The sequence below is a fragment of the Columba livia genome, chromosome 1 (assembly GCF_036013475.1).
Source record: "Columba livia isolate bColLiv1 breed racing homer chromosome 1, bColLiv1.pat.W.v2, whole genome shotgun sequence".
Taxonomy (NCBI): domain Eukaryota; kingdom Metazoa; phylum Chordata; class Aves; order Columbiformes; family Columbidae; genus Columba; species Columba livia.
In genome coordinates this window covers 201,353,163-201,367,591 of record NC_088602.1, presented here as the reverse complement: position 1 = coordinate 201,367,591, position 14,429 = coordinate 201,353,163, and the positions used below count along the sequence as shown (strand labels likewise).

Genomic DNA, 14,429 nt, shown 5'->3' with positions numbered 1-14,429 from the left:
TGTTAAGGCTTTTTTCCTGCATGCTATGGGAGAAATGAAAATTAGTATGGAAGCACAAGAGAGCTATCATGCTTCATGTGCTCACAGCTGGAGATTATTGTTTTCCCCATGAGGCTTAAACTGTGAAGCAGGACTGTTTGTCATAAAGAGTATCTGGAGTTCAGAACAGTCCACAGAAAATTTCTAGATGCTGAGAAATGGTGCTAAAATTTTCAAACACATTCTAATTTACTGGAAGCATTCATCCCTTTTTCTGGCTCACAGTGGCACAGGTGCCATCTGATGCACCTCATCGTGGTTTAGGTTGAATGTGCATCTCAGTGAAGTAAAAGATACTTAGGCAATCAAGACCTAACAAATGTTGCAACTATACCCTAAAGTACAGAACAAAAATAAAGTAAATAAGTCGAGCACGTTTTCCAGGAAAGGCAGTACTTCACTAAAGATTGCCTGAAACTAGCATTAGGTTTGTGCTACAACTGTCCATATTGATCAAAAAAACAGATTTATACAACATCTTTCAGGGATGTCGTATCTTCATCAGTGATTTTGGTAGTTCATCCACAGATCTGGGGAGGCATTATAATTTTTTTGTTTGTTCGTTTCTAGTCAAAATCCAAAGTTTAGCTAAGCTTGACCACTGGTCACTCAACACTTTCCAGAAAAAAGGTCATTATAACTATAGTGTAAACCTTGTTGACAGATGATGGAACAGTTTAATAAATAACAACTGGGACATGGTTGGCCTTTCCTTCTTTAATCCAAACTACTGATGATTTTTTCTGCTGTCATGGCAAGATGAGGGCTCCATTTTCTTTTCACAAACATATACCAGAAAGCAAGATGCTATTATTGCATGTTCAAACCTATGGGAAGGGTTTTCTGATGATTAAATATGGCAAAAGCATCGCTTGCCTCATGGTCCTTTCCCAGAGCTGAATTTGCAAATATTTTATTGATTGTAACTAAGTCAGATTCCAGCTTCAGTTTGTGAGTACAGTTAAGGGGCCAGGCTGTAGCTGTGATTATTTGTTATTAAATTTTAATTCATGATCCCAAAATATATTTTAAGTCCAAAAACCAATAGAATGCTCATAAACATCTGGGACATAACAGTTGGCATTTTTACTGGGGATTATTCAAATTTGGTTATATGTTTGTGAGACAAATAAATAATTTCTAAATGCCCCTTGGTAACTTTCTGTTCTTTAAGAGAGGAGGTTCTCCAGATGTACCATAATTGTTTACTTTCTGCAGAATTTCTTTTCTTCTTAAAACCTCTTGGCACCAGCTTCTATAATTTCTTGGTAAAGCTCCAGAATGCTGACACCAGAAACTAAGTAATAAAGACTCCCAGGGGCATAATACGTTTTAACATTGTTCTTTTGTTTTGTTTTGTTTGGTTTGGTTTGGTTTTTTTTACCAATGGTGTCTAAAGAGAAAAGGAAGGTGAAATATTTTACAGTAGCAGGACAATAGATATAGGAACACAACTCCTGTTACGACATGGTGCTGTATAGACAGCATTGAGCTGAGAACATGGGCTCTGCTTACACCACCACACTAATTTGGAAGATTCAACCCTGTTCTACTCTGTCTGGCTTCAGTGAAGCCTTGTGGGAGGACAGGCAAGGGAAAGATAAACCAACTTTGTCTACATTTCTTTCTGTGCCTTCTCTCCATCTCTGAACTGATTCATAGAGAAATCCGTACAATGTAGGAACAATGGGTATGTATTTTTGCCCACACAAGAAGGGAAATCACCTTTATTTTAAAGGTCAAAATGAGCACTTCCCTTTAAATTTTGTGAATTATATTTATCCATATCCACATGCAGGTGAAATGTAATGCTAACTTCACCAAGGTCTTAAGTCATTGGCTCTCAGAATCTTGCTTTTTAACACTCGAACAAATGTCCCCCTTCTTTTTTATTTTTTTATTTTTTTTTTTTTAATGAGAAAACTTCAGAATCATGTAGTAAAGGTTTCTGAAAAGATGAATTGTAGTGACCATTACATGACTTGTAATGACTTCTAGTGAAATTTGTATTCTTGTGAACAGATCTCCACTGAATCTAGTACATTCTGAAGCATATAATCTAGGTACACACGTGTACGCATGTATTTACCATTTGTTTATTCAACCAATACATTATCCTTACATCCCTGACTAAAAACTCCAAGCTGTCCTGAAAACAAACGAACAAAACCAACCAACCAACTAAACAAACCCTCCTCTACCTCTTTCCAAGTTTAAAGTATACATTCAGCTTCATTTTATATTAATGGGGGTTGCTTTTTCTGCTTTTCCAGGTAAAACACAGGTTATGGGTGAAATCAAGATTGCATTAAAGAAGGAAATGAAGACAGATGGAGAACAGCTGATAGTAGAAATCCTTCAGTGCAGAAATATCACATACAAATTTAAATCTCCAGATCACCTACCAGGTATCACACATAAACCAGATTTGAAAACATTAAGTAGGATGTAACTGAAAACCACTACAATGGGAAAGAACATTGCTCCTTAGTCAGAATGACATATTCTATAGGATCCTTTTGAAGTGATTTTTTTTTTTCTTCTGTGAACATCTTCCAAGAAAGTAAAAATATTTTGTAGAAGCAAATTAGCTCTCAGAAGTTAATCCACTTTTTAATTTATTTTTGGTTGTTAAAAATTAATCCTTTTAAACTTTAATAAAAATGATAAGTCACTAGGTTATTAAATAACAATAATATCAAGTGAAAAATTGTGTTTTGGTGAAAAATCTTTTTTAAAAATTAAAAACTGATGTTAGTAACAATATTTTCATCATGCATAAATACATCACGGTATCTGTTCCTTTAATGACAACATTGTAAACACACAATAACTATCTTGGATTTAGTAGGGTGGTTCCATTTCTGCACCATGCGAATGAGAACAGAATATGACTTTGTAAAGTACCATGCTCTGTTCTATCACAACACTTCTCATCTGTTGTAACCATTAACAACAACAATTATTTAAAAGCTTCCATAATTAATGATTGAACTGTTCTTCCCCAGACCTGTATGTGAAGCTGTACGTTGTCAATATCTCTACTCAAAAAAGAGTAATTAAGAAGAAAACCAGGGTATGCAGGCATGACCGGGAGCCTTCGTTCAATGAAACGTTTAGATTTAGCTTGAGTCCTGCTGGGCATTCTCTTCAGGTAATGCTGTATTTTATTAAAATCTGATTTTGGATGGTGTCCATGCTGTGCTTTTGGCATTTGAGACCAATCTTCTACCCCAGTTACTTGCTTAAAAGAGAAAATTACAAAGGAAATAACACAGCTACATAAAAATGGAAATATTGGGCTAGAGGACATTTTAAAAGATGGTTTAATCTATCACCCCACATCAAGGAAGGATATTTGTAGACCAGGCCTGAATGTTTGAGTCTTAGTATGTTCTTAAAATCCTCTAGAGAAGGAAGTTATGCATGCCTTCCAAAAATACTTTTCTATATACTCAGAAAGTTTAGTGTAAAATCTAACTTAAATATGCTACATTTTAAAATTTATTTATCCTTAAGTATCCTGACAAATCAGAGACAAAAGCTGATCTACTTTCTTAAAAAAAAAATGCACACTGAGAGGTTGTTATCATATCTTTCCTCTCTATTTTTCCAGGCTAAGTAAACCAAGTTTCTTTGATATCTCCTGTTACCTAAATGCCTAATCATTTTAGCATTCTCTCCAGTTCTTCAGCTTCTTTAAAAGTTGTGTGCCTAGAATTAGACACAACAGTGATAATCTCAGGCATTGCAGAATCATTGACTATGCCAAGTCAAATATTCTCTGTGTACATTTGTAAAGCAGGTGATGGTATTTTCAGCCTATGGCACATCAAATGATGTATGGAACTGGTTCAGAAATCATTCTTCTCATGGGTTTCAGTTGTTAAGACATTTGGTCAGATATGCTTTTTCGGACAGGTAGGAATCATTTTGACTACCTTCCTTTACTTTCACTTGAGTAGATAACTAATATAAGCTACATATTCAGGCTTCCACTAGTTAGTAGAAAGGGATGGACAATTCCGAGGATATCTGCATGTTAATCTTAAAAGGCAGTGGGAGGAATTGTTGGGCATACCAGCATCGACTTAATGTGCCTTTAAATCTGGAAGACCGATGTAAACAAGTCAGCTACATTCTGATGACTAAAGCTATACTGGATTACCTAAGTGCTTGTGCTAGGCTTATTGGTTGTATCATTAAAATTAAAGACAAAATGGATGTTGCTTACAAAACAAACCCAACAAAAATAGACACTCTTTCCCCTGTGTTAAGGCATCCTAACATTCTTGTTGATTCGCTAAAAGATTATTTAAGATGTTATCTTACCTTGGAAAATCCAGAGTGGTCAATAAAGTCTTGCTGAAGTTTAGCAGCTAAAATTCCTGTAAAAACTTTGCTTCCAGCAGTGTTTTGAAGAGGAAATCAGAAGGAATTAGTAGACCAATAAAGAAAAAGCCACAGATTCCTATGGGAAAATAAGCCATCAAGTTGTTACGGAGGGAGACAGTGAGAGAGGTAGTCATAGGAACAGTCAGCCTGAGATTTCACAAAAAATCCTCAGAAACTCTGTGATATGTACTGATGCTGCACACCAAACCCACGAGAATAAACCTGCAAAAGTAGCAAGGAACAAGTTTAAAACAACAAAAATGTGTTTCTTCTTGATGCAACTCGGAGTTTGACCTATAAACTCTATTGCTATGAGATATTGTGGTGCTAAATGTTTTAATGGAAAAAGTAACTGGAGAAAATGATTGGACAAATTAAAGAGTAAAATATCTCATAGCTTGTTAAATATAAACATACAACTTGTGAGTAAAGAAGCCAAGGCTCCACAGTTTACAGTAGATATTTTGGTGAAGTATTGTTACATGATTGTCCTGTTCTTATATTCTGTCTTAATCACTGTCCTATACACTTTTGGAAGCAGAATATTAGCCTGGAAAGATTGATTTGATTTGACTCAGTACATCTGTTTTTCCATGCTCTTCATACCTATCAATCAGTCCATTCCTACTGTAAATAAAGTTGGCTGATTTGAATGCTGAATTTCAGAGTGGTGAACATTCAGGGGCAAAGAGATGGACATTGTCAAAAGAGATTTGAGGGCGAAAGGAAAGAAATAAAACCAGAATGTAAAAAATAAACATGGAACTAGGAAACTGAGGAGGAGTAATAAGATCAGTGAGAGGGAGTAAGACATGTCAAACATTTTAGTCACAGAAAATATATTGTAAAGAGATATTGAAACAAATAGAGGAAGAAATTAGGACAAGGGTCTGCACTCTAAAAATCAACAGCAAGATCTGTGAATATTAGCCATAAATACGGAAATATGGGATATCAAGGAAAAGAAAAAAAGAAAGGAAAATAAGAGGAGAGGAGAGGAGAGGAGAGGAGAGGAGAGGAGAGGAGAGGAGAGGAGAGGAGAGGAGAGGAGAGGAGAGGAGAGGAGAGGAGAGGAGAGGAGAGGAGAGGAGAGGAGAGGAGAGGAGAGGAGAGGAGAGGAGAGGAGAGGAGAGGAGAGGAGAGGAGAGGAGAGGAGAGGAGAGGAGAGGAGAGGAGAGGAGAGGAGAGGAGAGGAGAGGAGAGGAGAGGAGAGGAGAGGAGAGAAGAGAAGAGAAGAGAAGAGAAGAGAAGAGAAGAGAAGAGAAGAGAAGAGAAGAGAAGAGAAGAGAAGAGAAGAGAAGAGAAGAGAAGAGAAGAGAAGAGAAGAGAAGAGAAGAGAAGAGAAGAGAAGAGAAGAGAAGAGAAGAGAAGAGAAGAGAATGTATAATCATCTCATCAAGAGTATTGGGAATGGGGGAAAAAAACCCTAAGAATAAGGAACTGACATGAACAGATTCAGGATAACAAGGCTGGAATTTGAAACCTGAAGCAGAGAAGACACAAGGCTGAGAGACAGACAAGCTAGAGAGGACAGATACTAGGGATCCAGCTGGCAGAAGTGAAGAGAAGGATCAAGGACAGAAGTGACGGAAGATTTCTGTTAAAAATTTTTCTGTCACAAAACTGTTGATGTATCAGAATTAAAACATTTTGCAAAAAACATTCTGACAGGTTTCAGACTGGCACTTGCCCCTGGCAGCTTGCTTGCTGGCTTGCCTGATTTCCCTGTTCCTTGGCAACCCACCTGGGACCCTTCTGGAAAGCACTAAGATCCCGGCTCGTTTGCCTCATTCCCTAGCTGGCTTCAGGCTGGATGGCTTGCTGCAATTAGAAACACATAATGTCCTACGTTAAGGTAATCAGAAAAATCCAGAATAATGTTTCTCACAGATGTTTTGTTTGGCTTGCCAGCCTCTAGGCTGTCAATTTCTTCAGGATTCACTGAAGCAAGTGACCTAGAAGCCACTGCCAGTAGAAAGAGACTTCCTATTTTCCCCAAGGCTGAACTTTCTGATGAGTGAAGTGGCATTCCCTAATAGATCAGTGCCTAAGGATCATTTGGTCTTCCTTCCTCACACCTGTTGACCAACAGGCATGTAGGTATCTAAGCTGTGCCAATTGATAGCAAAAATGGACAGGGAACTGGGAAGCTCATCCAGGAAAACATTTGCAAATTTCTCACCCTCGCACACATTTAAAAGTACAATAATAATTTTTAAAAAAACGATGTTTGCATTTTTTACTTTGTTTCCCAAATCAGAATGGAAAAATTTTTAAAAAGCTGAAGTTCTTGATTACTAGAAACTCTAGTTCTTATACAATTCTTTTACACGTCTACTGCCGTATGGTCTCTTCCAGCATCTCAGTGAAGCACAAAATCCCTGAATCCTGCTATTCTTCTGTTAGCCTAGATCTGTGAAACCAAGCAACAAAATGCCCTGTTTTCTCTCCTGCTGGTTCATACAGAGGGTGACAGCCTCCTACTGTTATCAGTTACCTCCCTTGCTCATTGCCAGAGGTCTGCTCAGTGACTGTGAATATTAGAAACTTGCTGCTAATCCTATAATTGAACTGCAATTTTTCATGAGTTCTTTTTATTTTTGAAAAATCTAAGAAGTGGTAAAAACAAACAAACAAACAAATAAACAAAAGCAAACAAACAAACAAAGAAGCATTGAGCTTGTTAAGTCAGTTACTGAATAATAAAGTCATGCTAGAATTTATCCAACTGTAATTATAACTCACCCCCTGAAGTATATATAACATCAAATGTATTTCTCCCAGAAACACATAGAATGAACCTATATATCCAGAGAATGAATCAAGTCCTCCAGAGAAGGCTACTGCTTGCATGGCATGAGTCTGCTTATCCGGAAAACATGCCTGTATGATGTATCAGGGAGAGTCTTGAACATCCAGCCCGCACAGCTTACGTAGGTGCCGCAACAGTTCCTTGCCCTTCCTGCCCTCCACAGCTGGGCAAGCAAGAGCCATAAAACCAGACAAAATACTGTGGTTCTCAACAGAGGTATAGCAGGAGTGACATTCCAGACCAATGCTACATTTTAGGTTAGACTACCACTTACTGAGGTCAGAAATGAGAACTTCATTTTCTCACACACTATTCTGCTCTCAAGTTACAACCTGTATGCAGGGTGCCCTCGGACTTACTGCATAAAGCTTTAGTCTGTAACTTAAAATTTGACCCTGTGTTCGTCTTTGGTAACCAGGAGGTGAACAAATTGCTTGCTGAAGTTCAAGATTGTAATCTTCTTGTTGCTACATCCCATGATAATAAAAGAAGAGGAAGGTCCAATATTTACAGGGCTTTATTGGGAAGGTGACTCTATATAAGTGTAGTGGTCACTGTTTCTTTGCTGCATGGACTGCATCAGAGCTCAACATTTCTGAATCTTTCATGTTTGCTAACAAATGCTGTATATTTATATGCACATTGATGATGATGATGTTTATTATTATTATTATATTTTCCCAGATTCTTCTTGTCTCCAATGGAGGGAAGTTTATGAAAAAGACACTGATTGGGGAAGCTTATATCTGGCTTGACAAAGTGGATCTAAGGAAAAGAATAGTAAACTGGCACAAACTGTTGGTCAGCTCCACACAAACACACTGAGCAGAGCTGTCTGCTTAGGGCACAAAACCTGCAGAGTCTGCTATAAACAGCATCACTCCAAGAGTATAGTTTGATATCATTGTGTTTAGCTAGTCTTTCAGAATACAAAGTAGAAAAGAGCAGTCTCTGGGCTACATAGCACACTTAAATGAGGGCTAGTACACTTGTTTTGCTGCAAAAGACAGCAAAGTAAAAGAAAACCTGGGCCCAGAAATTCAAATGAAGGTGTTTGAAATGAAGACTGATGCGAGAGCTCTGTATTGTTGGACTCTTTGTGAAGAGAGTAACTGTGAAGGAAGTAATGAAGGCTGGAAGGCAGGTGTTAATGCAGAATTTGGCTGCAGCTGGAGCTAGTGTGATGGAAAGAGCAGTCTGGTTTTCTGTGCAACAAGAAGGAGATCATTTTATGCAAAAGCACCTAAGGTGACTGACTTTCCAAATCTCACTTATCAGGAGTGCAAAACTTGTTCCTCTGCACCTTAGGATCTCTGATAATTTGCTGTAGTGAGATTATGCCACTTGACACAAAGTGCAAGATGTTTGCAAGAGTGGTAATGTTATTTTATATTACTTTTTCCTTCTTTTTTTTTTTCCTTCAGAAACTATGCTGTGGAGAATCAGATCTAATTGTTTGATTTATTTCTGTGTGTTAACTATTAATATAAACCACTGTCCTAGAATGTAATGGATAAAAGTATATCAATGGTCTATAATTTGGGATGTGGTTTTAAAGACAAAGGACAGGATGTAAACTGCACTACATCAGGAAGAAAAAATGCTGTTTCAATGTCAGTGACACTGTACTTCACACTACCCTTTGAATCAGCAGTATTAAAAAAAGTTTGGAATTTAAGAGACTTAAGCACTGGGACTAATACGATCATTTTGACTAGTCCTTCCATTTTTCAGCAGGCAGTCTTATTCTGAAACTGTACAGAGACAATAAATTCTAGGCTATATCGTGTGCGCTTCGGAGCAGTAGACCCACCATGCTAACACTTGAAATCTAAGGGGAAGGGATTGCAGGGCAGTTACTGCCTGAATGCTGTTCCATTATAGACAATTGAGAATATCCCCTTGCTCTCTCAGGTGAATGTCTGAGTATAATTCACTCAACAGCATGGCTCCTCAGTCAGGAAAGAACATAGTAGGAAGGTAACTTGCAACATTTAAGACTGTGTCAGCACTTCCATGTTTAAAGTTCCACTTTCAGGGACTTGAAACAGAGGAGTCAGCTCACTTTGGGGAGAAACTTCTGTCTGGGATGGTTTAGGCTAGTTGTATTTTCCGTCATGCCATTTTTGAAGAAGAAGGGAGAGCTTTTTCTCCTATTCCTAAAAATATAGAAGTTTCTTAAAAAAAAATAAAATAAAATAAAATAAAAGAGACGCCACCAAATGAATAAATAGGGTACTAATGCCCCTGTTACTGTTACTCAGAAGTTGTTTAATAAGCTTCATTAAAAAGTAGTTTCCCTTGAAGTATTACCTCATAACCTCTGCATATTTAAAAAGAAAATGACCAAACTTTTGCACATCAGACATTTAATTTTCTTGCCTGATAAGGACTTTTCACGAACTATTTAATTTATTTCTTCTTATACTTTCTGAATATATGTAGTACTCTTCAACAGGTTGTGCAAGACCAACTGAGAATATTCTGGAAAATAATATATGCTTTTAAAAAAGGAAAAATAAGGCCCAGCTTCTTCAGAAGCTGGACTAACCATGAAAAAAACTTCATCAATTAATCTGATGACACTGCCCACATACAGATTTCAATTACCTTTGTCAGCTTAAAATAACAGTGTAGTAAAAGAATATGAGAAGAAACACACAGAAGAAATTAATGCTATGCACACCAAGGCAACTCCCGTTGTCAATAACCTGCTGGTAGCCTGCTTCACTTACAAGCAGAGCAATCTTACCAAAATCTTATTAGCTATCTTAAAAACACAACATCACTGACAGTGTAAGTAGGATGTGTGCTTTAATGTTGAATTTTATGCTTTCACCAGTATATGTATGCCCTACCTCTCATATATTTTCAAAGCAGTCCTCTGGAGTTATTGTAAACATCCTATATGTTTTGATGTTGTATATGTTTTTATAAGAAGATAAATAATTCAAAGAAAAAGATCCCCGATTGAACCAAAAAATCCTGTGTGGATATATTTGACGTATGTGTTGCTCTTTTGGTGGGTTATTTTGCATTCCTGGTGGCTACAGTGTGTGTTCTTTTTTTTTAAAAAAACAAAACAAAACAAAAACAACAACAAAAAAAATGTCCCGTTTCAATTACTGTGTGAAGTGCAAGCCATGAGGTGTGCAATTTTGTGCAAACTGCTGGTAATTTTGTTCTTGCTAAGATTTATTATAAAGACAGCAATTCATGATGGTAGTTGCTATGGAGATTTCCAGCAGGAGCAAGCACTATTCGGCTGCTTTACAGGGAAGCATGTAATCATCACTCTTAATTGCAAAAGCGGACAAGGGTGTTTTGCTCTCACACACATACAAATGTGGCCAATATTTTTATAAAATAGTTGTGTTGAGTGGTATAGCTACGGCTCTATGGAACAGCTACCTTTGCAGGGTATATCAGCTGTCGGCAACTGGTTTAATTCAAGCATCTTTGATTCTCTGAACATCACGCGAAATGTTTCTGCATGTTGAAATGTAAGTTGCAAACTCCCATTATGAAATTCAAAGAGTAGAATTTGTCAGGAAGGCAGCACTGCCTTGGCCAGCTGCAGCAAGGACAGGGCTCCTTTGGTGTCACCCAGAATGGGCTAGTGAGAGACCTGGGCCCACGTGCTCTCTCTTTTCCAAGGCAGCATCATGCAGAAGTCAGAGGATGCTTCCAAAGTGTGCCAAGTTCCTTTTTTTGACCAAATTTCTAGGTTGTACTGGAATCACTCTATGCAACACAGATTCATGTTTGAATGCATTTTTGTTTTCTTTTTACATTTTCTTGTTTTGTGAATGAAGTCAGGAAAAACTCACTTGTGACAATGTTTTTTAAAAAATATTCGGACAAGGACTACTAGTATTTTTTTACTTTTTTGTATATATCTCAGTATATTTTTTTCACTTTTTTCTCATTAATTTTTGTTTCTTTTATCTGGCCAAAAGTGCTCAGATGTGGCAACAGTTTTTATCATTTCTGATTGATTGATTAATGAGTTGACACATTTCTACGATTGCTTTGAAGATGCTTATTGCAGGGAGGCAATAGCAGAGGCATTTTAACTGTTTTTATTCCTAAATCTGCTGAGTCAACAGAGACTGAAGCTGCTTCTTTGTTCAAGGCCTTGTATAGTGGAAACAAGTTGAAAAATGAGCAAAAGCACAGTGTTTGTGTTTAAAAATGACAGGGATTTCTAACATTATCACTATTATAGTTATTATTATGCATAAAATGAGCAGCAAGCAGCCACTTTTTTTTTTCAGATTAAAAATAGACATGAGAGTTTCTATGATGAATGTTGAGCTAGTTCTTTATCATTAAACTTTAAAGGGATAGTATCCAGGGGCAATGAGTGCTGCTTCTTTATTATTACCCATGTTTTTACATTACATGGATCCTGTGTGGAAGAAACAAAACCCCAATCCCAAACAACCGAAGTCAACAACAAACAATCTGTTGACTCAAATTGGTTTTAAATCAAGACCTAGGAAATATTTGAGTTATTTTTCTGGATGCTGGGTGTTCGCATGGTTAGGCTGTGGGATATGGTAGCTGGTAACCAGCTGATATTGATTCTTACTTTGAGGATGATGATGAAGAAAAAGAAGACATCTACTATATTGTAAGCTAGTGTGTGCCCAATAGAGATTATTTAATTAGGATTTAGTTTCATGGAGATATCATAAAGATAATAGTATTTTTTTAAATTATTATTTAAATCATAAGTGACACTATTTTTAAGTACTTTATTTTCATTGCTACGATGTTGAATGTCCCAGATTCCATTATTTGAGTATATATCTAGATATGTACATACCTATGTGAATAACAGAGAAAATTTGCATTTGTGTGAGTGTAACTTACAAAGGAAATGAAACAGAGAGGAAATTCAGTGTAAGTATCCACCTACATTATATTAATATTTAAAACCTAGTCCTACATGCCTTGTGAATTTTCAGTACACCTGGCATGTAGGATCCATTGCTCTTTATGAATACATGTTGCCTTTAGAAGGAAAATAGAAGGAATAAGCGAATCCGGATACTCTCTCTTTAAATCATAAAAAGCATTTTAATGTTTTCTATATGTTCTATTATTTTGAAAAGATTAATAAGCAAATATATTCATGAACACAAAAGTTATAATATATATATAGATATCCATAACTCAAAATAGATGATTTGAGCAAAAACTGTTTTCTTAATTTGTTACCCTGTAAATAAGTATACATTTTTGTAAAAGAAACTTGATTTGAATTATTAACTCCATCTGACATCTAAGCATGTGAATGTGACCTTATTTGATTGTATCTTATAGATGTTCAGTGATGTGCTCAGGTGCTCAACAATGGCTGACTAGCGTGTGTGCTGTCATGCTACGGACAACGTGTACAGCACACTCAATATTTTAAAACATCCAAACCCACAAAAAACCCCACAAAACCACAAAAAAGTTTAGTCCTTGGAGAAATGTAATGTTTCCACAGTGAATGTTGCATGCATAGGTGGTGGTTCGTTGATATTCCTTTTGGTTTGAATTTCTTTTAATTTTCATTTTGCTTCCAGATTCATCAGGAAAAAAAAATACAAACTTGTTCTAAAAGTTGTAAAAACTGAAACAAAAGCAGTATGAGAATTGTATAAAAATGCTTGTAAATCTGTCTCAGTTTTCACTTTATGTATAAATCCATGTCATGGTTTTGTGATTGTATACAGGATGTATCTTGAGAACTTATGCAAATTGTGCTGTATAAAGGCTGTATCCCAGTCTGACAAATAAATATTTAAAATATTTCATCTGATTTCTTTTCCCTAATTAACGTAAAAATCTATTTTGCTGGTTCAAATTTCCTATTTGTTGGTTTTATTGTAATACTGTGCACACTGCCAATAGTCATCTGTCCTGTTTCAGCATTAGCTCACCTCCCATGGTATCACTAATGTTCCACATTTCAATTTGAAATAAGGGATTATTAGTTCATCAAAACCTTTCTTCAAACAAGTCAGAACCAGAATCCACATGCAGCTTGTTGATATCTTCGCACAGATGAATCTCTGGCATCCTGTATAGACAACAAATAAATACATACACATCATCAGAGTTTAGGAGTGTACAGAGTTTTGTCTCTTCACTGTGAAGAAAAGTTGAATTGAAAACGTGGCCTAAATGTACCCTTTCAAGTATCCACTCTGTACCTTTTAAGTTGCTGACAAAAGCAGAGTAAGAAAGCATCTGAAAAATGCTAAATCCCTAAAGGGATTTTCTGGCTCTTTTTTCCGCTAGAAAGAAAGTTACCAGGGACAATGTCTTTTAGCCCTTTTTATAAACTAGAAATCAGTTTCTCTCAGCAGTGATTTTTATGTTACTGAATTTTACCTGACTTGTAGAACATCCATGACGTTTTCGCATAGAGCTTGCAATTCTGAGCCACATCTAGACCTAAATTTTTATATTTCCATAGTTTCCCTCTTTGATACAAATAATAAAAAATAATGCTTCTCAAGTAAGATAATTTGATGCTTGAGTCTGGCACAAAGAGCACACAGTGTGGAATGTTTTCTCTCCCTTGATGTCCTTTTCTCAAAAAGTAACATGCTGAGAAACAGACAACGTCATAGGAGGGTACCTCAAGAAAAGAGGTGCTCTTTTTAATGTTAGCCTACTTACTACAGCAGTGACAGAGGCTCATATCTACTTAATGTCCATCAGAAGAAAAACTCCAGTTTTCCCAGTACTTGTCTTAATCACAAAGATTTACATTTAGGTTACGTCTCTCTGATACCTCTCCCTAATGAAATAGTTAGCTGCATTTCTCAGCCTCCTTTTTATTTTGGTCAGGCAGCTCCTGCCCAGCATGGTGGCACTCTGGAAATGCATAGAAATAATTTCTGGACAGAAAGCTGCCTGGAATTAGCTGCTGTGGAAGCTATAGGTTTATCTGAATCTAGCTGCTGGAAACTAGCTTATAGAAAGAAAATCCCAGTATGCTTTCACACACAGACAGAGAATGAATTAATAAAATACCTTTCTTTAAATAATTAACAATGCTTAACAAAAATGTGTGTTTACTCGGTTAAAGCACTCAGCAAAGTGCAGAGTATATATTAAATACTTCTCAGAAGTGATAATGTGGGTTTTAATCTAGCAGCTATACATGATATAGGATATG

General features: G+C 36.6%; 1 protein-coding gene and 1 long non-coding RNA gene across 14 annotated transcripts in view; one reads left to right on the top strand and one right to left on the bottom strand.

The window, feature by feature from the left end:
- Positions 1-4,607, bottom strand: part of LOC135578238 (uncharacterized) — a 56,552-nt gene extending 51,945 nt beyond the window's left edge. The window contains exon 1 of one of the 2 annotated variants that reach the window (XR_010469633.1): positions 4,372-4,607. This is a non-coding gene — a long non-coding RNA (uncharacterized LOC135578238). The remainder of the gene's footprint in view (positions 1-4,371) is intronic. The other variant, XR_010469635.1, reaches the window with a different exon arrangement.
- Positions 1-13,056, top strand: part of PCLO (piccolo presynaptic cytomatrix protein) — a 434,071-nt gene extending 421,015 nt beyond the window's left edge. For 11 of the 12 annotated variants that reach the window (XM_065049216.1, XM_065049212.1, XM_065049210.1 and 8 more), the window contains 3 exons: positions 2,313-2,447; positions 3,048-3,193; positions 7,931-13,056. In XM_065049216.1, coding sequence (XP_064905288.1) covers positions 2,313-2,447; positions 3,048-3,193; positions 7,931-8,071 — 422 coding nt within the window. In that variant the 3' untranslated portion in view covers positions 8,072-13,056. The remainder of the gene's footprint in view (positions 1-2,312; positions 2,448-3,047; positions 3,194-7,930) is intronic. The other variant, XM_065049214.1, reaches the window with a different exon arrangement.
- Positions 13,057-14,429: the final 1,373 nt, after the last annotated feature.